At 40.8% G+C, this 26,223-nt stretch overlaps 1 protein-coding gene across 3 annotated transcripts; it reads left to right on the top strand.

The window, feature by feature from the left end:
- On the top strand, nucleotides 1-23,993 carry Asb11 (ankyrin repeat and SOCS box containing 11). 3 transcript variants are annotated; one of them, XM_040744067.1, is made up of 8 exons: nucleotides 190-319; nucleotides 1,091-1,299; nucleotides 9,263-9,342; nucleotides 13,623-13,730; nucleotides 18,527-18,677; nucleotides 20,272-20,406; nucleotides 21,494-21,685; nucleotides 23,502-23,993. In XM_040744067.1, exons 2-8 carry the CDS (start codon nucleotides 1,206-1,208, stop codon nucleotides 23,624-23,626), a joined length of 885 nt encoding a protein of 294 aa, XP_040600001.1. In that variant the 5' UTR covers nucleotides 190-319; nucleotides 1,091-1,205; the 3' UTR covers nucleotides 23,627-23,993. The 3 variants fall into 3 exon arrangements, with proteins under 3 accessions (XP_005074260.1, XP_040600001.1, XP_005074262.1); XM_005074205.4 differs by having other exon boundaries at nucleotides 211-319; nucleotides 1,028-1,299; XM_005074203.3 differs by lacking the exon at nucleotides 1,091-1,299 and having other exon boundaries at nucleotides 1-242.
- The last annotated feature ends 2,230 nt before the right edge of the window (nucleotides 23,994-26,223 follow it).

Below are 26,223 nucleotides of genomic sequence, written 5' to 3'. Positions count from 1 at the left end.
TGCCAATTATAACTCAGTAAAAATTTGCAGCCCTAGGAACCTATGCTGAGAAGAAGGCAAAATGGAAGATGGTCCTGCTTTTTATGGCTTTAAAAACATTTTTCTGACAATGTTTGCAACATTTTTTTTCTTCAAGCTTTTAATTAAAGTTTTCTTGGCTCTCCTAACCCATTTCTATATCGTCAAAGGAAACAGAAAAGAGGCAGCTAGGATAGCAGAAGAGATCTATGGTGGCCTGTCAGGTAAAAAATACTTGAATTTATTCCCAACACCTCAAAAATTCCTCTTGGAAAATTCCGATGAATAGTGTTTCTGGAAGGTAAGCTTTCCTTGTATGTTTGTGCTGAGTGTGTAGTTTTAAAGTTAATCTATCACTTGAAGTAGCAAATGATGTTGCTTGCACCAAGTTCTGAAGGATCTTCAGTTTTATTTTCTTGCAAGTTAGTGGATCTTGTCATAATTATTATTTAAGAATCAAACAGAATAGTGGGTTATAAAGGCTATGGAGACACTTTCTACTAACCAAAAGAGAATTACATTATAGCATTATTTTTTTTAATACTTTCAGTCAAACTAACAAGAAAGAGCGTTAAAATAAGACTAAGTTTCCTTGGGAAATATAGTTACCAATTAATTTGATTGAAAAGCAGTCAGTGTGGTATGTTGTAGGTATGCATCTTCTGGTGTCATTTGCAAATGGAATTGATCGACCATTTGTCACAGGAAAACTTCACTAAACCCATTTGTACACAGGTGACTCTACAGAAAGCACCAAAAATGAAGGTTATTATCACAAGATGAATTGCTAAGATTTTTGGTAAAGCATAAAACATCTTAAAGTCCCGTGCTTGTAGAAGCCAATATACATCCCTTTCAAGAAATAATTCTCCTTAATTCTGTTGAGATACTGCAAAAGTAACTGAAGCAGCTATGCCCTCATTGCTGGGGTTGCCACTTTATGGAGGAGGATGTGTCTAAGATGATGAGATTCATAAACACTGTTCAGAGTTGCTGTATGTATTTTTAGTGTTCACAGGAGTTCCTGGATTGCATCATGCTTCAGTTGGTGTCTGTTTCAATTTGCATCCAGGATTCTCTTTCAAAATAGACGTGCTTTGTGATTTCAATGGACTAGACAACTTGGAAAACTCTAGGCATCAGTGGTCTTACATAAAGAAACAAGAACTCTAAGACAAAGCATCAGAATGCTTCAGTTAACTGGGGAAGAAAGTGTCAGCAGGCCTGGACTGTGGAAAGAAATTTCTTTTGGGGATTATATCTGTCACACATTTCAGGGAGGTATGTAACTTTGGTGGAGAAAACATTAATGCTTCTCTTTTGCTTCAAAGTAAGTAGAAAGGTATTTCTGACTTATAAATGTGGACAGGGACTTTCTAGCATTTGATGTTCTGTTAGATGTATCCTCCTTGTGATTTGAATTAGGCAAAATCTAACTGGGATAGTATCGGCAGAGTGTAAACGTTTTTCTCCAGTTGTTTGTGTGCATGACTCCTGTTGTGGTCCTTAGTGAAGTGTGCTTCTGGGGGTGTTAGAGGACTCAGAACCTGGTAGGCATGCTTTGGATTTTCATCCGGAGCAAAACTTCAAATCTCCTTAGGAGCCTTATTGATTCTCTAGGATAGCCATCTTTTTCAGGATGCTGGTATGGTGCCCATTTTCAGATACTGTTAAAGTCTAGTTTATTCATTTTGTGTGTATGTGTGTGTGTGTGTGTGTGTGTGTGTGTGCACGCACACATGTATATATAAATATATATGTGTACATTTGTCTATGTTTATGTGTGTCCTTATACATCTCACTTTTATGACAGTATACTCAGATTTGATATCTTTCTATAATAAACTGACAGTTACATGTTCAAAACAGTAGGGCTTTTATTTTCCTTTTTCATGATTCTAACCGTTATTTTTCTTTTGTCATTATTTATAGTTACATATGTAAAGCAGCAGCAGGACTTTGTGAACTAAGAATAGTGGTGCACACCTTTAATTGCAGCACTTGGGAGGCAGAGGCAGGTAGAAAATTGATGAGTTGGAGGCTAGCCTTGTATACACAGTGAGTTCCAGTATATCCATGGCTACCTAGTGAAACACTGTGTTGAAAAAAATAAAAAATTTTGGGACAGTGTTATTCTCAAACCAGAAATCATCTTTTCAGTTCATTTGTCAGACAAATGTTTGTTTGAAAAAATATGACAGGTACTCAGTAAGTTAGTGAGTTGATTTAGAAAGACTATCAGTTCAAGGCAAAATTACCCAGTTCTTGTAGTATACAAACATTTGCACACAATGAACACAAAAGAAAAGGAGCAATTGCTTAACCTGAATCCTGGCCATGTTTTCTGCCAAAGCTGTAGCCGTAAAGTTGGGTGAGGGATTTAGAATTTGGAACATTTTACAGTTGTAGATATGAGCTTGTAGAATAATAGAATCTTCTCTGAAAAGGGAAAGGGAACAATTTTCAGGGAAGGCTAAAACATTATTTCATTTTCCAAGTGCTACATTCAAAATCATTAGTTTTTGTTCCAAAGGGCCTGAGTTTTACTGGACAGCCACCACTGTGCCTGACTCCTGTTCATTGCACTTCAGTATTCTTGCCTTTGCTCCTTTTTTTGTCTCAGCACCTACCTAGCCTTTTGCCTTATTTAGTTCCCTCTTTATTTCCTTAAACCCTGACCTAACTGTCCTCTGAGTGGTTCATATCTTAGGTGCCTGATGACTGTTTCCAAGTAGGGACAACGAGTTCCTGGCCGAATTTCTGCCTCCACACGTTACCTGTAGCTCAGCTCTCTGGCCCCTAATGGGTTCAAAGGAGACTTCTTAATACAGGTCACTGACCAAACTTCATCTGATCAGAACTTCATGTTCTAGTGAATATTCATTTGACTCCATTATATTATGATATTTCAGGTATGGGAATTTTCTTTATAATATGTTTTTCCCAAAGAGCCCCCATGTTCTTAAAATCTCATTAATTCTAAGTTCTTACCAATGTTTTGATTCAGAAATGAGATTTATGACTTTTGTTCTCTTTGATAAATGTCATAGATGTTGCTTCCTGTGATTTCAAAGCTTGAACAAAGATTGCACACCATGTGGACCATATATTGTAAACAGGCAGTCTTCTAGAATGTCTCACATTGTTGTTGAAATTTGACAAGGTAAAATCCTTGAAAAAGTGTAAAAGAATTATTGACTTTTATTTTGAATTCTTGGAACTAAAACATATTCTCTCTGAATGGATATTGTTATTAAATAGATGATTTGGGGGCTACTATGAATTTTATTCAAAGACTCCGAGAACCAGGCAGAGCTACAAACCATGGTTTGAAAGAAGATGTGAAAGAAGCAGTGAAAACACACTTGAGTATTTTCTCTACACCTCATCAGGCACGAATATATCTGTAAACTATCTTCATAATATATTTGCAGCCCTGTGACCCAGGCAGGGTGCCAAGGGAGTAAAAATAGAGTATCTTGGAAGAGTGTGATTGAGTCCTATTTAAGTATTCATGTACTTGGAGAGCTTGGTTACATATTTACTAAAAGCAATGGAAAAAATCTGCATCTGCCAAATAATTTTAAACCTTAATTTCTTACAGTTTGCTCCATTTTGCAACTTAGAAGTGTATGAGATACTTTGTTGGGAACAAGAATAAAAACAAGGCGATCTTCACTGTGACAAATTCAGGAATATATTTGGGTGAAAACTCTTTCAGGTGCTTTGTAGAGGGCAGTCATCAACAGTGGGACAGAAAAGGTTACTTCCTGGAGAGTAATGGTGATTCCAGTTGGGAATACAAAAATTTATTGCACATTTTTTACAGGGTCTCACTATGCAGCTCTGGCTAGCTTGGAATTTACCATGTAGACCAGGCTGGTCTTGAACTCACAGAGATCTGCTAGTTTCCCAAGTGCTGGGATAATACAGGTGTACACCACCATACTCATCTCAAACATTTTCCCCTGAGACAGTCTCAGTCTGAGGCTGTCTTCAAACTCTCTGTGTATCCTAGGATGACTTTGAACTTCTGATCCTTCCTTAGGTCCCCTTCTCTAGAGTGAAGCATGCTCTCTCTACCTTCCCTGGGTTATATAATGCCAGGGCTTCCTTGTGTGCTAGGCCAGCACTTTAACAACTTAGCTACCTACATCCCCAGCACCTGTTTCACACTCTCAGCAGGAATAACCTGAAGCCAAAGCGTCCCAATACAAGTGAATGGAGCACAAGAATAGGCAGAATTCAGAGATCAATAGTTCTTAAAAATAGAGCAAGGTCTTTTCTGAAGTCCCTAAGCCCGAGTTTTTGTCTTATTTCTAATGCTTACTAACCATGAGAGCTTTTTAGTAGGAGCAAAATGGTTGTCATTCATTTCGAGGTGTTCTTATGCACAAAACAATCTTCTCCTCTTCTCTCGTGGAGGTCATGGGGCTTTATCCAAGGGGCAGATAAGGGAAAGAATCTGCTTAGGCAGATGCCTGAGTGAATTGTTCCCTTGTGCTATACAACCTGGGGGCGGGCCATGGAGATGGAGTTGCAAAGCAGAGATGAAGTAAGAAAGAAACCCTATGCAAACTCCAGTCCCTCTTTCTGGGTGCAGTGGCAGATGACGCCACAGACTTACCCAAGTGACCTCAGAATCTTGGGTGAGAGTTGGGGGGCATCCAAGGATACTGCATTGATAAGGAAACTCTAGAGGAGGTAAGGCACTGCCAATGGGTAAGCAAGCAGTTGGTGAGCAGGCCTAATGGTGCAGGGATCACATGCCCAGAGAGAAATCTGCAACACTTAACAGTAGAGCTCATGATACTGAAAGTCCCTCCACCCCAAGAAACCCCATGTGAGAGACTTCCAATAGTGACTGTAGCATCAGAAAGGCAAGAACTCATCTGGAAGAAGATTGCAGGCAGCTCTTACTCAGCTGAATGTTCATGCCCCCTGACTATTGTCCCATCCTTTCTATACGTTGTAAGATGGCTACAGGGAAAGTAAAAAAGTGATCAAGAGGGTGTTTTCCCCTTTCCTAAGTTTGGCCAAAGTCTACCAAATCCAATTTTTAAAAAAATCCAGTCTTGGTGTCCTAATGTTGGTTTCAACAGTGTGGGTAGGAGTACTATGAATGCTAGCTCATCCCGTGACATGCTGAGTGGGACCGACTGCCTCTTCCAGGTAACTGGGAGTCATCTGCCCTGTCCCCCTTGCTTCTATTCATCCTCAAAGCACCCAAGACACTGGCACCTGAACGAAAGAGGTGGGAGGCACGTGAAGAACACGCTGTCCCTTGGACCTACCTCTAGCTGCTTGGTGGACCAGAGAGAGCCGTGTTCTCTGCTGAGAGTGGGGAGAGATATGGAGTACAAGTTTAGGAGGGGGCGGAGTCATTTAAAGACCTGAGTACAGAGACATCCACAAGGGCTCAGTGAAAACAAGCCGGGCCAGCTCCAAAGTGTGAGAGACTACTGTCAGTATGGCTCCTACCATGCCTAATTCCCGTCAGCTCCCACCCCTCCCCAATTTGCTTTTGACTGCTAGCACCCAAGGTGAGTATGCCTTCCTTCTTTCCTTGCCTGCACAGAGTCAAGTTTTAGGGATTACAAATGCAGTTTGTTGATATCCTAAGTCAATTCTTTTAGGACTCGGTGGCTGCTTAATCTTGTTTTTATGTTTGAACAGGTTATCTCTACAGAATGAGTCTCCCTTACTTAAAATGCTTGGAACCAGATGTTTTAGATTTCAGATTTTTTTTCCTCTCCCAGAGTTCAGAATATTTGATATCTTGGGTGAGGGAACCCTGGCTTAAATACTAAATTCATTCATGAAATTTCATGTTACATTTAAAATAATTTGGGGGCATGGATCTGAGTTTCATGGGGGTGGAATTTCTATGTGTGCGAAATGTTGTGTCAGTGCTTCCCAAATTTTGCATTTTGGAGTGTTCTAATTTTTTTTCTAAAATTTTGATCGCCTGAGTAGACATGCTTAACCTGTAGTTCTTCGGGCACCTGGGGCTGACTAGCTATCATTAGAAGAACAGAATGCCAAAGGCATGCTGAAGATTTGCTGCTTCTGGTGTTCAGGCTGCTGCACTGCTAGTGTGGGTAAAGACTGTCCTGAATGCCGCCCCCCCCCCGTCCTGTGCCTGTGTTCATGTCCAACATGGCCGATGCATACCTGCCAAGGACTGAGATGGAGATGTATGAGAAGGATCCTAAAGATGAAATGCAAAGAGATGTTCAAGAAGACTCAGAAACATTCTGCTCCCCAGCTGGGCTTTGTCCTCTAAGTTAACCATTTCATCAGTAGAATTGATTTGCAGCTAGTGTTTCTACTCAGGCATGGTATGAAACGCTACAGCATTCAGTAAATGAAAACAAGGACACGGAAAAGAATGCTAGAATGCCATATCTTGGGATTCACTATTCATTGTCATGGTGGCTAGCCAAGCAAGGTCCACAAGATGTAAATTATATGTAAAAAAATTATTGGTTAATCTGACTTAAAAATTCATTCTCCCCTTTATGTCAATTATTACCATTTTTCGTCTGTTTTACTGTCATGGAGTGCTTTGGGCTCCACTTTGCTACAGGATATAATTTTTTGCTCTTGGGGAAATTTGCCTGAATGTGATAATCTGGGTATCCTTAAGAACCAACACGATGTATACTTCTCCCCAACCTGACCAGTTCTCTTACACCTTTAATCTTACAAAGGTCCCGTTCTTCTGCAAAGACAATTCACCTTAATTATAGTTGTTCCTTGGAGATGTGGGGTGGACAGAGTGGTACAATGAGAAACACTTCCCTTTAGGTAACTGTCACAGTCATTAGCTTTGAACCAATGCAGAAATCAATAGAGACAAAACACAGCAGGTTTCTTTATATCAAATCCTTTTATATTTTTTCTTTGCTATAAAAGCATTTCACATTCAAAGCAGGAGTACGAGATGACAAGTCATTTGTTAAACTGTTTATTTTTCTCCTGGTTAAAAATTATTTTCTAGACTTAGTTTTAACAGAAAAGCTATAAGATCAGTACCAAGAATTCCCAGTCTCCTGCCAAAGCCCTCCATTCATTTTTAACTAACTGCTCCAATGATATCTTTTCAAGCAAAGGGGTCCCACTCCAGGTCGAAGAGCGCTTTCAGATGCTATGTCTTGCTTTCCACGCTCACCTTCTAGGAAAGTTCCCTATTTCTCCTGCAACTGGCTCCAGGCCAATTCATTTATAGACTGCCCCTCTGTGTGAGCTGCTGCAGGGTTTGCTGCTAGGAGTCAAGTAATGCTTTGGGCCATGAATAATACAGGCAGGAATATAGTGTGTTCTTCACACTGTGTTCCCTCTCATGCCATACCTTGTGACTCATTGCATTCAGCCAGATGGCACATGATGCCAACTTGACTGGTAAAGATTTTTTCTACATTTTTTCTGGTATAAAATTATGCGCTCTCCCTTTGTAATTAGTATAGTGATAATTTGAACCTGATCCTGTTATTGCTACATTTTTTTCAGTCGGTGTCTTCAGGAAGAAGCACCTTATCCATATTGGTGTATTACTTACATCAGCAAGGACTGCTTTGATAGCATGTGTTTTCTTATTGCTTATTTTGATGTGCAAATTGTCCCACATTTGACTAGAAGAAGTCCCTTTGAGTCATTCTCGATCTTTTTGACATTTTCTGTCTTTCCCCGTCCTTCCTTTCTGTTAGAGGACCCCCCCTCTCTCTCTCCCTCTCCCTCTCTCTGTCTCTCTCTGTGTCTCTGTGTCAGTCTCTGTCTCTCTGTCTCCCTCTCTCCGTGTCTCTCTATGTCTCTGTCTCTCTCTGTGTCTGTCTGTCTGTCTGTCTCTCTCTCTCACACTCACACACACACACACACACACACACACACACACACCTCTTTATCCTGGAGTCAGTTATTTCTTCAAGTAATCCTAGTTTAGATATTCTCAGGGCACAACTACACTGTCTGTCTAGATTTACTTTTATATCTACATATTTTGAAAATCACATTTTCATACCAATTGCTCAAGTATTTCAAACTTACACACTTCCATTTCTGGTGGAATTTTGTTTTTACCAAGTTAGTGGACAATGGGATGCCTGAACTCTGGCCACCATCGGGATCAGTTAGAAGACTTCTCTCAGAAGGTCCCTTTGACAGTCACACTTTTAAAATCACAGATCTTTCTAACTGGAGCAGGTCTGCTTCCAAAACAGATGATTGTCCTTTGGAATTTTTTCACATACAATTACTTCTCAAATGCCCATTGAAGCTGGTCAGTCTTACTGGTAGAGAATTGCAGAAAAATGAATGCAATCATAAAACAGTTTGGAGCCTGGCCCTTAGAGAGTTGCCCTGCAATGTCTACTTATTAATTGATCACAAATGGCCTTGAGCACCTGACTCTGTGGATAAACTTGATTGCTTGATTGGCCTTTTGAGAGCCCTGCCAAATAGATTACTGTATCTCTGGTTTACACATAAGGAAAGTGAGATTCAAATGCTTCCAGCAACATGCTGCTGTGCAGAGAGTATTGAAGTAGGACCTGAGCCCAGGCGGCCTGGCTCTGCCAGCCCCATGTGCATAGCTTTGTAGGGTAAACTTTGGGGAATCCTATCATCTGAAAAGGATACTTTACATTAAAATACATAGATATTACTATCAGAAGAATCAGAGAAAATCACCTCAGCAGTTCAGGAAAACATTTTCTTCCTTTTTTCATTCCATCCTCTCACTCTCTCTCTCTCTCTCTCTCTCCTTTCTTTCTCTTTCTTTTCCTTTATTTCTCCCCCTCTCTCTTTCTTCTTTCATGTTTTCTTTTTTGGGGCTTTGACAAGTGTTCTTCCACTGAGCCGTATTCTGGCCTTCTCTTCCTTTATCTTTGGATTTTCTTTGTAGTACACAGGTTTTGAATTTTGGTGGTATGACTGGAGGTGAGATGAAAGTTTGGGAAATAAAAAAATAATTGGTGCATTTAGTCCTTCACTTGACTTTAGAGTTATCAGGAACAAGCCCTTGGCTTTGCGTATTTGAAAATAAAAATTTATTCCTTGTTAAAACTGCCCATGGAAAGGCAGCATGAACCACTGTGCCCACTCAGCTCCCTGTATCCAGCAAGTCCTGATGCGTGGTGAGCGTTGGGTTTCATCTCTTCCCTCAAGGCCCGCAGTGGGTGGGAAGCATGGATAGCTTCAGGAAGAAGTCTCTTGAACTTGACCAGGAGCTTGATTTGTGTTTCAGACTGCTGGGCTGACCGATCCCCACTCCACGAGGCCGCAGCCCAGGGGCGCTTACTGGCTCTTAAAACTTTAATTGCACAAGTAAGTAAACCAAAGACTGTCCTCCACTGTTGCTCCAATCCAAAATCTCTCTGTATTAGCTTTGGCTATAGCTGTGCTCAGGTGCCAACACTGCCATTCCAGGCATCTCCACCTTGCCCCTCCCCCACCCAATGTGCTTTCTCTAGGAGCTGCCTCATTTTCTGCCCACTTTTCCTCATTTCCCTTTTGGCTCCACATTTCCCTGACAGGAAGTGTCCCTCTAAAGGACAATGAAGGGGGCCCCCAAATTTGTGTTATACTAATGCACCTCATGCTCCTTCAGTCTTGAGATTGCATTTGTAGTCAATTGATGTGTTATGAATCACCTCAATGCATGGCGACTCCAATCAACAACAAACACTTGGATATTTGAGGCGTCTAAGAGCTTGGGGTGCAGCTTCCAAGCAGAGAAGTGGCAGCTAGGTCATGCGATGATTCATGGGGAGGGGAGGGGAGATCTGTTTATACATATAGTCACAGGGGTCTTCATCACAGAGCTGTGCTATGAAGTAGTAACCGTCTTTCTAGAGAGGGTGCCTAAGAAGGAAGTCACATTAAAAAAAAACCTTCATTATGATTTTATATGTGTGGGTATTTTACTGGCATGTGTGCCTGTGGACCATGTACATGCAGTGCCCTCAGAAACCAGAAGAGGGCGCATGATTCTTTTCTGCGAGTAGAGTTACAGGGAGTTGTGTGCTACCATGTGGGTCCTCCGGAAGAGCAGCCAGAGCTCTTCACTGCTGAACCAGCTCTACAGTCCCTTCACTTTTCTAAAGCCTAATCTTTGAAGTGACATCATTCCTCTCCCTACCATACACACTCATTTGATGTAAGTCAGTAAGTGCCATTCACATTCAAGGAGAAAGCATTATCCACTGACGCAGCCTTAGGAAATGGGCATAACTGGGTACTAACTGGGAGACTGCCCACTTTAACAATGCACATTTCAAGACCAGGCTCTCAAATAGGTTAATAATCAGATAAATTTCAGGCCTTAGGGAAGATTTAGGAAAGTCGTAGTTGTTAACAGCCCTGTGTTTGTATTGGCGACTGAATCCCCCGCAGGTTGAACAAACATCCGAGAAAAGATTTATGAAACAAATGAAAGTATATCTTCCATTTGCTTTATTTGTTTTGGACTCTACGTGCGAGCAGAAGAAGTGAGTCACTGTGCTTTCTTTTCCTTGTCCTCTCTATCACCTAACCATTTTCAAATGTCTTCCTCTTTTGTGTTTGAACAGCTAGGATAGTGATATTTTATGTGTATCTCTCCCTTTTTACTGATTTATTACTTTTGTTTGGTTTTGATTTTTGCTTTTAAATTTCTATTTTTTGTAAAATATTTATGTGTGTGTGCATAGGGGTGGAGGGGGCATGCCCTTGTGAGCATTTAGCAGACAAGTTAGTAGTAGGGCTTCTCTTCTTTTACCCATGTTCACTGGGGATCAACTTAGGTCATCAGGCTTGGTGGCAATTGCCCTTACCTGCGGAGCCATCTCGATGACCCCATGCTTTTGAGACATAGTATCCCAGGCCAGTCTTCAGCTTTCTAGCCATACCACAAGATGACCTTGAACTTCGAATCTTCCTACTTGCACTTCCCAGGTGCTGGAATTAAAAACATGTCCCATACCCAATTTATGCTGGGCCGAGGATCAAACCCAGGTTTCATGCGAGCTAGGCAAGCGCTTTACCAATTCAGCTACATCCCCAACTTCACAGCTGTGCCGTTTTAAGAGAATACCATCATCAAGGCTCTGCATGTGGTCTCCGGCACTTCAAAAATACCATGAAAATGGAGATAGAGGCAAAAGGAGAACGGAGCTGTTAGCAATGATGGATTTTGTATCTGATCTTGTCACTGATTTATTTTTCCATCGAGTTGTGTTTCCGACTGAACTCAGGGCCTCACACGCCAGGCAATTCTCTACTACTGATTTACTATTTTACCTCCTCCACACAGGGCTTTCTTAGGTGCTGATGATGGCCCCCAGGTCCTGCATGTGCTAGGCAAGTGTCCTGCCATAGAGAGCTCTTGTTTGTCTGTTTTGGTTTTGCCAGACCACAGGGTTTCTCTGTGTAGCCCTGGCTGTCCTGGTTGTCCTGGAACTCACTCTGTAGACCAGGCTGGCTTTGAACTCACAGAGATCCACCTGCCTCTGCCTCCCCAGTGCTAGTGCTGGGATCAAAGGCATGCACCACCACCACCCAACTTGTTTATTAATTTGTAGACACTTTAAATTTCATTTTATTCTATTGCCTTTGGTTTTTTTCTTTGCTCTTTGAGTCAGAGCCTCACATCGTCTGGACAGGCCTCAAAATAGAGGCTGGCCTTAAACTCATAATCTTTGTACCTCTACCTCCCAAGTGCTGGAGTTATAGTTAGGCACCAGGGGGCCCAAGTATGTCATTAATGATATCACCACTACTCTAAAATGATGCTATGTGAGTAGTGTGATTTGAGTGTGTAGGGGCATTATACAGAAGAATTCAACTTTTTCTTGCTACAGTCTCAATACTTCGCTCTTTGCACTAGTCAAAAATACAGTCTGTTATTATTTAAGATTTATCGTGTGTGTGTGTGTGTGTGTGTGTGTGTGTGTGTGTGTGTGTGTGTGAAGTCTTTTTACCCATTGAGCTATCTTTCTGGCTCCTATGTTCTATTTTTAAAAGCTTGTTTACATTTAGGTCATGTGCTAAATGTGAGTAAAACATTCAACTACCTTCAGCAAATGCAAGTAAAGCATCAATTCAGGATGTCACTGACAGCTGGGTAACCTCAAGTCTTAACATGATTTGCATTTTCTGTATGTCCATGTTCTCATGCACAATTAAGAGACTCCAATATAGATCCACGGTTCTCAACCTGTGGTTACGACTCCTCTTAGGGTCAAATGGCTTTCACAGGGATCACATATCAGATATCCTGCATATCAAATATTTACATTAGCAGTAGCAAAATTACAGTTATGAAGTATCAATGAAATAATCTTATGGTTGGGGGTCACCACAACATGAGGAACTGTAGTAAAGGGACTCAGCATTAGGAAGGTTGAGAACAGCTGACCTAGATGGTCCTTCAGGCCTGCTTCATGTCTCTTCTCCATTGCAGTCCGAGTTTTGAACTGTAGGTGTGTTTCTAGTACAATGCTGCCCCCTCGTGGACTAGACTCCTTTAAATTGTTTTCTTTTCCACTCCCTTTTCAGTTTTTCCTTTTCCTTCATTTGCCTTTCCTTTTCTCTTTTCTTTTCTACTATCACAGAATATCAAGTATTTATTTCTTAAAAGGAAATCATAAATGGGGAAGATAGAGGAAAAAGGAGAAGATAGTTGCTAATTGTGAGATATGCAGGGCCTTTGAAGCCCTGTTCTTAAACTTTCTTTTCTCAATACCCCTTCACCAGAGAAATTTTATGCCCTTTAAACTTTCTCTCTGTGTCTATTGTACTACACATACTATAGAATAATAAGTGTGTAGATCAAACATTTACTCTTTAAAATCATAAATACATTTTCTGTAAAACAATCTTTTAATTGTATTTAATTAATACATTTTTAGATATGTTATTTCTATGCAGCTCTGGCTGTTCTGGAACTAGCTGTATGGACCTGGCTGGCCTTGAATTCACAGACATCTTCCTGCCTTTGACCCTGTGTGTTGGAATTAAAGGTGTCCACCACTATGTCTGGTGATTTTTTTCTCCTTCCCCAAACCAGACTTTTTAGAATATTCCATGTTCCCAGCTGAAATTTCAACATGCTTCCTTTTGTTTTTTGTTGTTATTTAAATTTCTTCCTTCTAGTAGACTCTTGTAGGAGAGAGGCTTAGGTCATAAATTTCAAAGACCCATGCCTTAGCACATTGCCTGAACCAGAACAAATGACTCTGAGGCTCCATACCGTGTTTATAGATTTATTTTTATTATTTTTCAGTGTGTGTGTGTGTGTGTGTGTAAATATCCTAGGAAGCTAGAGACATTAGTTGCTCCAGAATCTGGTGGCTGGTGTTATAGGCAGTTGTGAGCAGCCTGATGTGGGTGTTGGGAATCAGTCTCGGGTTCTATGCAAGACTCATGCTCACTCTTATATTCTGGATCATCTCTCCAGTTCCCAGTGCTGTGTGTAGCATCCCACAGTCATGGCTTTCACTCTATTTTATATGGTGCTAGTGCCACTGCGCTGACCCAGTTGTGCCAAGCAGAAACCCCGTGAACAACATTCTTGCTTTGCTCTAGCTGACGCATCATTTACTTGTGTTTTTTTCTCCAAACTGCAGGGTATCAATGTGAATCTTGTGACAATTAACCGGGTCTCCTCCCTCCATGAGGCATGCCTTGGGGGTCATGTGGCCTGTGCTAAGGCCTTGCTGGAAAATGGTGCGCATGTGAGTACTGCCCCAGCACAGTTGCTTTGTCCGTCCAGGTTCACTGGATAAACCACCTAGGGAGCGTCACCTTCCAGAGTGCACACACATTGAGGAATGGAAAGGTCTGGACCTATTCGGGTCTCTATTTCATTTTTCAGGTTACTCTTCTCTTTTCAGCATATATAATGCATGTGTGAAAATTCAAATGTGTTCATTAAAAAAACTTTTTGCAATAAAACATAGACAACAAATTTCAAAAGAACAACGAAAGACACCGAATTCAATGCCCCAAGTCAACCATTGTTGTACATTACCAAAGTAAATGAGGTTTAGGTATAAAGTATATTATGAACTCTTTTAATTTCTTGCCTATTGCTATGATCAAACACCTTGATAAAAATAGCTTAAAAGGAAAAAAGGGTTTATTTTGCTCACAGTTCCAGGTTGTAGTTCATTATGGCTGACAGCAAAGTCTCAGTGTCAGGCATTTAAGAAGTGGTCTTTCCAAAGGCAGAAGAGAGAGCAAAGAAAGTGCTGTACATTAGTATTCAGATGATTTTTTCCACTCTTGTGAGGTCTAGGATCCCCTATCAAGGGAATGGTTCCACCCACATTGGGCAGGTCTTCTCACTTCAAATAAGGTAATCAAGACAGTCCCGGGGCTGTAGAGATGGTTCAGTGGTTAAGAGCACTTGCTTCTCTTCCAGAGGACCTGAGTATGATTCCTAGTATCCACACTGGGCAGTTCATTGCTTCCAGCTCCATCGGACCTGACACCCTCTATTGGCTACTGTGAATACCTGCATCTACATGTGCTCCTCATGCCCACCCTGCTTCCCCTACCCCTGTACACATAATTAAATAAAATAAATCTTTCAAAAGATCTTAAATAAAATCTTTAAAAAATCCTCCACAGGCATGCATGGAGGCACATCTAATTGCAGACTGAGTTTCTATATGTAGAACAGACTATGAAAGTCGTGTGAACAACAAATTTTTCCAGTGCCTCGATAGTCGTTCCCACATTTCTATTAGGTGGTCCATCTCTAGGTTACTGCTTCACTAGATCATGGGTAATGATGCAGGAGAGGCTATGTGACTATCTCTTTTTTTTTTTTTCTTTTTTGAGACAGGGTTTCTCTGTGTGACTTTGGAGCCTGTCCTGGAAATAGCTCTTGTAGACCAGGCTGGTCTGAAACATACAGAGATCCGCCTGCCTCTGCCTCCTGAGTGCTGGGATTAAAGGTGCGCAGCACTATCGCCTGGCCCATTTTTTCCAAACTCTATGCTCAGAGTCACAAGCTTATTGTTAGTGGGAAATGGTAAATAGTTCTCTTTTTAAGAACAGCATGCTTGTGGGGGACAAAGAGAACAAAAAAGGCATCTTGGATTTTGATGGTTTTCATAAATAGCTGATAAGTGCTCCATTACATCATTTTACAGTTATATTTTAGAATGAGCAAAGGCAGGAGAAAGTGTGTCAGTCAGTAGATAGCTCTTATAACTGCCTGTCCCATCAATACCCCAAACTCAGTATACTTGAAATGTGTATGTCACATCCTTCCTTCTACACCAGCTTCTTAGTTTAGGTTCCAGTTTCAGAAAATAGATAAAATTTTCTGGTCTCCTAGGCCTGGGAATCAACTTTCATCTGCCAACACCATATGTAATTCGTCATAAAATCTGGCTAACTTCACTTCCTATTTCTCAGATCTATGTGTTTCCTTTGTTTTTTCAGCCATAGTGATCTGAAGAATGTATTATTTCATCAAAAGTAGTTTTTTGTGCATTTTTCTTCCTTGATACAATTTAACTTACTTAGGAACCGGTAATTATCTTACCATTTCTTTCAAAGCATTGGCAGCTGGTAGCTGGAGAGAAGTCAATGCACTGGCTGCTCTTCTAGAGGACCTGGGTTTGATTCCCAGCAACCACATGGTAGTTTACAACTATCTGTAACTCTAGTTTCAGGGAATCTGACTTTCTTTCTAATCTTCGTAGACAGTAGGCACACATGTGGTTCACATACACATTCAGGTAAAACAACCCCGCCTCCCCCCACAAAAACAAAACATTGGAAACTAGTAAGGAGGTCAGCAAATGTTCACTAACATGAACTAAGAGAGAAAATAATGGCAAATCAAATAAGGCAATATTTTAAGTATTTCACATAGAATAACTCACTTTATCTATCAATGATGCCACGAGTTTTTAAATTTTCATGAAGGTATTGTCTTAGTTAGGGTTTCTATTGCTGTGAAGAGACACAATGACCATAGCAACTCTTATAAAGATAAACATTAAATTGGGGTGGCTCACTTACAGTCCAAAGGTTCAGTCCATTATCACAATGGTAAGACATGGCAGATATGGTGCTGGAGAGGTAGCTGAGAATTCTATATCTTACAGGCAAAGGGAAGTGGTCTGTGACACCAGGAATAACTTGAGCACAGGAGGACTCAAAACCTACTCCTACAGTGACACACTTCCTCCAACAAGGCCACACCTCCTAACAGTGCCACTCCTTTTGGAACCCATTTTCATTCAAGCCACCACATTCTACTCCCTGGCCCTCAAAGGTTTATAACCATATAATAATGAAAAATGCATTCAGTCAACTTCAAAAGTCCCCATAGTATGGAACTATCTCAAACTTACTTGAAAGTCTAAAGTTCAAATCTCTTCTGAGATTCATGGAATTTCTTAACCTGTAAAATCAAGATAAAAAGGCAGATCACATACTTTCGTCATATAATGACACAGGATATACATTACTAATCCAAAACACAGAGAAGGGAGCATAGGGAGGAAATACTGTACCAAAGCAAGACTGAAAACCAGCTGGACAAGCTCCAAACTCTGCACCTCCATGTCTGATGTCAAAGCACTCTTCCCATCTCCAACTCCTTTCAGCTTTGTTTACTGAAACACACTTCTTTCTATTGGGCTGTTTCCACTACTTGTTAGCAACTCTCCTCAGGAAGTATCCTAATACTCTGGAATACTCTGGCATCCCTAACATCTTGGAGTCTCCAAGGCAATCCAGGATTCAACTTCACAGCTTCATGCAATGGCCTCCCTAGGCCTCCATTCATGGGCACCCCAGACACATGCCTGGCTTCAGAGGTCTTCCTTCGTCGCAGGGGAAATTTCTACAGGTCCTTTCTTCTATACTTAACTCCAAAACCATGTGGTAAAAGCTGCTAAATTCTGCTGCTTACTGGGGCTGGAACATGCCTCCCTCATTGAATTACATCTTTCTCATATTTCTGTTTTGCCTCACTGCCTAAACTCTGCTGTCCTTGAACTTGCTCTATAGACCAGGCTGACCTTGAACTCAGAGATCTGCCAGCCTCTGCCTCTCAAGTGCTGGGACTAAAGGTGTGCACCACCATATCCAGCTAGAAGCTTGGCTTAGTTCCTTTTCACAAGTTGGAAACTTAGCTAGGTGGGATCTTGCCCTGAGGTCATTGCTTTCTTTATTCCATTTCTTTTTTCTCAATATATGTTTTTATTTAAATTAGAATCATGCATGTTTCACATGTCAATCGCAGATCCCTCTCCCAACCCTCTCTTTATTCTATTTCTTAATCTGTTTATCTCCTTCAACACAGGATTTTCACTCCATTCCACTTAACTCCATTAGTTGTCTCTTCAAATTTTACATTTTCTTGAACCTTTTCATTATAAATCTTCATTAGAGTTATCACTAATAACCACATGACAGAGTCTATACTAGGCTGTTTTGAGATTTCCTCTGCTAATGGAATTCATCCAAATTGTTAGTATTCAGGCATCTGTACTGGCCTGCCTTTGGGGTCCTGACAGAATACATCCTCAGCTGCAGTCACTAAGAGCACCTTCTGTTTACAATCATTACATTCCCTTTTAAAAGGTGGGCCTTGCCCACCTCCCATCTCTCTCTTTCCCCTTTCTCTGTCCTGCCATTTTGTTCTCAGGGGCCGGTCTCTGCTCCTCTCTCTGCTCCCTTCTTTGCTCCTTCTCTCTCTTCAAATAAACCTCCTATGTGAGCCTTGTTGCATGGCGTGACTTTTCTTCACTGAGTTTTAAAACAAATTACAACACAAATTTCTTTACTTTAGCCTCAGGCAGACTCTTTGGACAAGGGCAAAAAGCAGCCATTTTCTTCACCAAAATCACAAGAACTATCTCTGGGCTACATATTAATATTCTTCCCCTCTGTAACATCTTGAGCCAGCCCCCAACAAATCACACTCGGCACTACTGTCCTTCATGCTCCTACTAGTATGCTCAAGTAAGCATTGCTTAAAGCATTCTACTGCTTCCTAACCCAAACTCCCAAAGTCCATATTTCTCCAAGCAAAAACATGGTCAGGCCTATTATAGCAATACCCCAGTCTCTTGTACCAACTTTTGTTAGGATTTCTATTGCTGTGAACAGACATCATGGCCATAGAAACTCTTATAAAGGAAAACATTTAACTGGGGTGGCTTGCTTACAGTACAGAGGTTCAGTCCATTATCATAATGGTGGGACATGGAGGTGTGCAGACAGACGTGATGCTGCAGAAGTAGCTGAATGTCCTACATCTTGCAGGCAACAGAAAATGGTTTGTGACACTGGGAGCATAGCCGCCCACAATGATACACTTCCTCCAACAAGGCCACACCTCCAAATAGTGCCACACCCTTTGGGGGGCATTTTCTTTCAATCCACCACAGGTATGAAATGCTCTTAGTTCTTCAACAGCATGAGGGAATTTCTCATAGGAGTACATACTTGATGACAACGAGTGAGTAAATTCTGTGAGTTTTGCTTTACCCAACATTAGGTCAATGGACTGACAGTTCATGGGGCCACTCCCCTCTTCAATGCTTGCTGCAGTGGCAGTTCTGCGTGTGTCAATGTGCTCTTGGAGTTTGGAGCCAAGGCCCAGCTTGAGGTCTACCTGGCTTCACCTGTCCATGAAGCAGTGAAGAGAGGTAAGGAAGCCACTCCAGGGCACACTCAACAGTGGTCGGTTGATTGCAGTTTGCGTTGGTTCAGATGTTCACCTACAGGCAATTGCTACCACATCTGGGTTTGTATACTTCCTTCTTAAGACTATTTACCTTTAATTCAAATTAGGCTCTGTTCTGTTCTTCCAAAAATTTTAAAGAGAGAAGAATTATTTAGAAGTAAATATTTGGGCTGGAGAGATGGCTCAGCCGTTAAAGGCTAGGCTCACAACCAAAAATATAGAAGTAAATATTTACCAGCTAGTTTGTGTTTAGCAGGCACATTTTGATTCTGATTATATTATCTCTAAAGAAAAGGTTGGCTAAATTAGTAACAGCTTTTTAAAAATATTTTAATTTTATGTGTATATGTGTTTTGCCTGAGTGTATGGATCCCCCTGGCACTGGAGTTATAGACTGTTGTGAGCTATCATATGTGTGCTAGAAAGTGAACTCGAATCCTTGACAACATCAGCAGGTGCTCTTAACCATTGAGCCATCCTTCCAACCTCAGTAGTAAAACTTTTGAGGAAACATTTAAAACTATCATCAAATTTTTATCAGTACCTCAGAAGCATTCTTTCATGAAGAATTTATTGATATACTGCAAATTAATCATGTTCATCTTGTCATTGGGCAAAATCTCCATAGGGAATGCCTGCTTGTGGAATTCTCCCTAGCTAGTGAATTTGTAAGTTCATTTGAATATATTCTATACCTGAAGCTTTGGATGCATTCTCAGTTGTGTCTTTCAGTCTAACCCAGTGAAGTTGCAGGCTCTCTTTACAGGGGTGGATGAGGAAGAGAACGAGAGCTTAACAATGGCAGGGAATAGGACTGAGCTTTAGTTTAAGTGCTGGTAATAACAGGGTTCACACGTCCCTTTGCTTCTTATTGCCATCCATTTGTAAAGTGGTGGCTTCATGCTAGAAAATGAGTTCAGCAATGCTCCTTAGAAGCTGAGTTTCACTGCACTTAACCCTGAGACTGAAAAAAAAATAGTTTCCCTAGAGGAAACATTTTCATGGTTTTATTTTGCAGATTTCTGCTTATGATTCCCAACACAAATGCTTTTCTTCTAAACAGGGGAAAATCTGTTACTTCTTTTAAAAGATTTTTATTTATTTATTTTGTGCACATGGGTGTTTTGCCTGTGTGTCTGTGTGCCATGCGCATGCAGTGTCCCCAGAGACTAGAAGAGGGCATCAGGTCCCTGAGGTTGGAGTTACAAATAGTTGTTAGCCACCATGTGGTGCTAAGAATTGAACCCAGGTCTTCTGGAAGAACAGCAGTAAGAGTTTCTATTGAGCCCTTCTCCAGTCCACCAAATCTCTGTTATTTCAAAAGCCCATTCTAGAAAGCAATCCTGAAATTCAACATGTTCCTACTTGAGTGAGGTTGTTTTTTTTTTTTTCGAGACAAGGTTTCTCTGTGTAACAGTCCTGGCTTCCCTGGAACTCACTCTGTAGACCAGGCTGGCCTTGAACTCTAAGAGATCTTCTTGCCTCTGCCTGCTTTCTGAGATTAAAGGCATGCACCACCATCACCAGGAAAGTAAAGTTGTCTTATATTCCACTAGGTCACAGAGAGTGCATGGAGATACTGCTGGCAAATAATGTTAACATTGACCAAGAGGTTCCTCAGTTGGGAACTCCCCTGTATGTGGCCTGTACCTATGAGAGAGTGGACTGCGTGAAGAAGCTTCTAGAACTAGGTAATTATTAGAACAGTGTTAAAGAGATGAGGCTGCTAGGCTTCTTTTTTTAGTGGCTCTAATGAAAGCATTCTTATCAGGCTAGAAAAGATTCTTATTGCATTGGATACTTGAACGCTAGATATACAACTAGTCTAGAGAACTAAGTATTTATCTCTCAGCTCTGCTTCCATTGATGTTGGCCCTATATAGCTAGTATGCTTCTCCTCGGTGGTGGCAATATGTCTGCCACAAACACTTGGGCTTGTAACAAGAAGGAATATTGACTGTTTTTGAATTGCATGCGTGGCCATCCCTGAACCAATCTATTGATCATGGTGGCCAAGGGAATACAGACTACTGTTGGGTTGAGGACTAGGTTTCAGTATACTTTGCAGTCATTAGGTTTCACTCAGGATACATGAGCTGAGACTCACAAGAAGATGCTTCTCCAAAGGGAAAACTATTTGCAGCAGACTGATCTCTCTCCTGCTAAGGCAGTCATTTTTCACTTCAGAATGTCATATAAAGAAACTACCATTTCAGGGAAATGTAGAATACTTCAAAACTACCATTTGATTGATGGTTTAAGACATCTGTTACTGATACAAATGTGTAAGCTATAGTAGGAAGAACCTTTACTTGAGAAATTCAACCTTCAAGATGTTTTTTTATTATTTATTTTATTCCTTCATGTACCATCTTTATGTTAATTTTGGAAATTTTTGTTGAGTCTCCAGTAATATACATGTTAAACAAATACTTTTCAGTCTTTTGTCAATAAAGCTCCCAAATTATCAAGTAACAGGAACGTAAAATATTTTGTTTTGTATGTTACAATTTTTTGGCTCTCTCTCTCTCTCTCTCTCTGTGTGTGTGTGTGTGTGTGTGTGTGTGTGTGTGTCTGTGTGTGTAAGTACCTAACTTCACTTTCCTCCAAACTGTCTTGGAGTAGTCTTCACAGGCATTGCTGAGGTTCTAGGCTTTAGTCTCACAGTCTCACAGCATGGTTAAATACACCAGGACATTTAAGGTGTTTTTATATTCAACAGCTCATCATGCCTTACATTCTCACTCAGCATTGATTGTGGTCATCTGCTTTATTAAGGAGCCAGTGTTGACCACGGCCGGTGGCTGGACACCCCACTGCATGCTGCAGTGAGGCAGTCCAGTGTGGAGATCATCAACCTGCTCACTGAGTATGGGGCTAATCTGAAACTCAGGAACTCGCAGGGCAAAAGCGCCCTTGACCTTGCTGTTCCAAAAAGCAGTGTGGAGCGGGCGCTCCTGCTCCATGAAGGTAAGAGACCAGGCAGGGTATCTGCTTCTTCTCCCTGCGCATACTGTCGTCTCATCCCTACACTAGTCCCCAGTTTTTCCCTTTGCCTTGTAATTGGGGATGGAGTTGTGGGAAGGGGCAAGTCCTGAATTCACTGCAGTGTATCCTAGGAGTTTTCTTTTACACTCAGTGTGTATTGTTGTATTTTGTTTTCTACTACAAGAAAAGAACCAGACAACCTTGTTTTCACCCAGAAATGATTCAAGAGTCATGCTTTTCATAGAAAAAGCACACAATTGAAAAAAACAAAGGTCGGCAAATTAGAAATAAAGTCACAGGCTTCACATCAATAATGGCTAAGTATATCGCTTGTGATCTAATAAGATCAGTTCACCCAGTAGCACTATGGCCTTTTTAACCAATAACTAATCCCACTGAATTCTTAAAAGCCCCAAGAATTTATAGAAACACACGCGATTCCAGCTACGAGTGGGAAAAATGAAGTGGAGAAGAATTGGCTTCCAGAAGGTCACACACCTAGGAAGAGGCACTAAGATGCTAAGCAATCCATTGGATGCAGGAAAGAACACTCTTTTTTTTTCTTGAGACAGGGTTTCTCTGCATTGTTTTGGAGGCTGTCCTGGAACTGGCTCTATAGACCAGGTTGGCCTTGAACTCACAGAGATCTGCCTGCCTCTGCCTCCCAAGTTCCAAGACACCAATCTAAATCTCCTGAAACAATTTACATAACCCAGGAGCTCATGTTTTGTGACACCACTGCCAAGACCTCCCTGCCCAGTGAAATGCTTGGTTTATCATTTTGGAAACAGTTTCTTTTGTGCTTTAAAATAAAAACCTACTGTGTAAATGAATCACCCGGGAACCTTATTAAAACACAAGTTATGATCAAGGTGGTTCAAGTGGGGTCCTAAACTCTGTATATTTAGCAGGCTCCCACACTTTATCTAACACTGATCTATATTAGTTTTGATGTCTAGGCCATTAATAAATGTTCTTTTATTTGAAATGTCACTTGAAGGGTAGTGGCCTTCCTTAGCAGATGCTAGTTTGGAAAGCACTCTTGTAACTGTTCACTGAGAACATAATTGGTAACAGTTTGTAGTGTTTTCTGACCTAGGGTTTACTTGCATTTCTTATTATCAAGCTCCTCTGTCCTCAAGCTTTATAAACACAAACATTATTTTTGAGCTTCTCCAAGAGAACTGGATAATTTGTTGTTACTGTGTTCTACAGCTTCTTAGTTTCTGAGGCATGGCTTGCCCCAGATTTAGGGCCTCTGGGGAAGATTCTTTTCCGTTCTCAATCCCCAGTAATTTAACTAAAGGTGAGTGCTTGGTTCTTTGAATATCTCTCTGTCTCATGTTTTTTTTTTAGTGTCATCTGGCTATTTGCATACGTAATCTGCTCTTTTTCATATTTTTATTATGCTGTTAGAGTAGACTGTACTTACAATGAGGATTTGTAGAAGCCAGTCAGTAATTGGATGAATTTGAGGAAGTCTTTGCTGATGAACAGGTGAAGAAATAATGGGATAATGTAAATGCCCCTTTATAAGTATATCCCATGAGACTGAAATTCAGGGAACAATGGGGTCAAGGTGATTAGAGTCACTTCTTTCTAGTCTGTGGATAGCTTGTTGTTCACTAATACAGTCACTACTGAAGGATAAACTTAAAGGAATCCTCTACAAAACACAAAACTCTCTGCTTATAGCATTTACGATCATTTGGTAATTCCTATCCCATTCTACTAAGCTTACAGTATCTCCCTTTCCACCCACCATGAGGTTCATGCCATTTTTTCTTCCCTCTCCCAGATCCGCCTGCTCTTTCTCAGCTCTGCCGCCTGTGTGTCCGGAAGTACTTGGGCCGTGCATGTCATCAAGCCATCTGCCAGTTAGGGCTTCCAGAACCGCTGGAAAAATTCCTCTTATACCAGTAGTTGGAAATGTGTAGATTGTTGCCTTCTGTAGGGTACTTAGTATGCACTGTCAGTGGCTTGCCTCACTATCCTAAAAATCAGCTCACCCAATGAAAGTAAATCTTCTATAAATCCAAACATGTGGGATGAACAAACTCCTGCTTAGTTTAATGCTTGCCAAGAGGCATCCAGAAACCTTTTAGTTTGTAATTAACTAAAAATAAATAATAATCTTGATAATTAACTTAAAATAAAACCAAAATAGGGGGGAGGTAAAAAAGCTATTTTCAGATGATTCAGGACCCTATGGTACCTGGGACTGTGTTCAGCATTCTTAATATTGCATAGACACAGGTACATAAGAATAAAATAAATGTTAAGTACTTAAGAAATGCTCTTGATTTAGTCTGTCTCCAACACATTTTGTTAGTTTGTTGTTTTCCTAAAGTAAATTTCTGCATTGATTCTGTTTTCTCTTAAATACACACACACACACACACACACACACACACACACACACACACACACACACACCTGAAGAGATGGCTCAGGAGTTAAGAGCACTTTCTGCTCTTGTGGAAGATATGTATTGGTTCCCAGAACAAGCATGGCAGCTCACAACCATGTGTAACTCCAATTCCAGAGGATCTGATGTCCTCTTCTGGCCACCACAGGCATTACATGCAGGCAAAACTCCTGCACACATAAAATAAAAATAAATGACTAAGTGCTTTGAAAACACCACAGTTAAATAGGGCTGTTTTGGGGTTTTGTTTTTAGTTTTTGGCCTTCAGTAAGCTTTAGCCTTTTTCTCCCTCAGTCAGGGTTTCTCTGTGTAGACCGCTGGCCTGGAACTCACAGAGATCCACCTGCCTCTGCCTCCCAAGTGCTGGGATTAAAGGTGTGCACCACCACTGCCTGTTAAATAGGGCTTCAGGTGACTTCAACCTTGGTGAATAAGAGCTACAATGGAGACAGGCCAGGTAGCATATAAAGGCAGACCTATCAGAATTATACTTGACTTCTCAATGAAACCAGACATTATGCAGACACTAAGGGACCACAGATTCCAGCCCAGACTACTTTACCCAGCAAAGCTTTCAATAACCATAGATGGAGAAAACAAGATATTCAATGATTAAACCAATTTTAAACAATACCTATCCATAAATCCAGCCCTACAGAAAGTATTCAAACCAAGGAAATCACCTATGCCCACAAAAACACAGGAAATAGATGAGCTTACAGCAGCAAACCCCAAAGAAGGGAATGGAACACACAATGTCATCACCAAAAACAAAAACAAAAATAACAGGCACTACCAATCTCTGGTCATTAATATCCACTAATATAAATGGTCTCAATTCACCTATAAAAAAACACAGGCTAATAGACTGGGCAGGAAAACACAATCTATCCTTCTGCTGCATAAAAGAAACACACCTCAACTTCACACTACCTTAGAGTAAAGGATTGGGAAAAATTACCAATCAAATGGACCTAAGAAACAAGCTATCTATCAAAATGAATTTCAAACTAAAATTAAACAAAAAAGATAAAGAAGGACATTACATGTTCATCACAGGATAAATGTATCAAGAGGAAATATCAATTCTGAACATCTATGCCCCAAACACAAGGGCTCCAGCATTTGTAAAAGGAACACCCCATCATGATAAAGGTCTTGGAGAGAATAGGGATACAAGGAACATACATAAACATAATAAAGGCAATATACCAACAGCCAACATCAAACTAAATGGACAGAAACTCAACGCAATTCCTCTAAAATCAGGAACAAAACAAGGCTGTCCACTCTCTCCATACCTTTTCAACATGGTACTTGAAGTTCTAGCTATAGCCATACGACAACAAAGGGGGATCAAGGGGATACAAATTGGGAAGGAAGAAGTCAAACTTTCACTGTTTGCAGACGACATGATAGTTTACATCAATGACCCAAAGAACTCTACCAGGGAACTCTTACAGCTGATTAACACCTTCAGCAAAGTGGCAGGTTACAAGATCAACTCAAGAAAGTCAGTAGCCCTACTATATACAGATGATAAAAGGGCTGAAAGAGAAATCAGAGAAACATCACCCTTTACAATTGCCACAAACAACATAAAATACCTTGGGGTAACACTAACCAAACAAGTGAAAGACCTGTATCGTAAGAACTTTGAATCTTTAAAGAAAGAAATTAAAGAAGCCCTCAGAAAATGGAAAGATCTCCCATGCTCTTGGATAGGTAGGATCAATGTAGTAAAAATGGCAATCCTGCCAAAAGCAATCTACAGATTCAATGCTATCCCCATTAAAATCCCAGCACAATTCTTCACAGACCTTGAAAGAACAATAATCAATTTTGTATGGAAAAACAAAAGACCCAGGATAGCCAAAAAAACCCTGTTCAACAAGGCAACGTCCGGAGGCATCACTATCCCTGACCTCAAGCTCTATTATAGAGCTATAGTCCTGAAAACAGCTTGGTATTGGCACAAAAATAGACAGGCAGACCAATGGAATCGAATTGAAAATCCGGGTATTAACCCACACACGTACGAACATCTGATCTTTGACAAAGAAGCTAAAAATATACAATGGAATAAAGAAAG

Source organism: Mesocricetus auratus, unplaced genomic scaffold (genome assembly GCF_017639785.1).
Source record: "Mesocricetus auratus isolate SY011 unplaced genomic scaffold, BCM_Maur_2.0 Super-Scaffold_100003, whole genome shotgun sequence".
Lineage (NCBI taxonomy): Eukaryota > Metazoa > Chordata > Mammalia > Rodentia > Cricetidae > Mesocricetus > Mesocricetus auratus.
This window is presented reverse-complemented; position numbering and strand designations above follow the sequence as displayed.

Coding starts and splice junctions, on each gene's coding strand:
- Asb11 (XM_005074203.3), top strand. CDS start 62: ATGGAAGATGGTCCTGCTTTTTATGGCTTTAAAAACATTTTTCTGACA. Junction 20,407..21,493: donor GAAGAAGCTTCTAGAACTAG/GTAATTATTAGA, acceptor TGCTTTATTAAG/GAGCCAGTGTTGACCACGGC. Junction 21,686..23,501: donor GGCGCTCCTGCTCCATGAAG/GTAAGAGACCAG, acceptor TCCCTCTCCCAG/ATCCGCCTGCTCTTTCTCAG.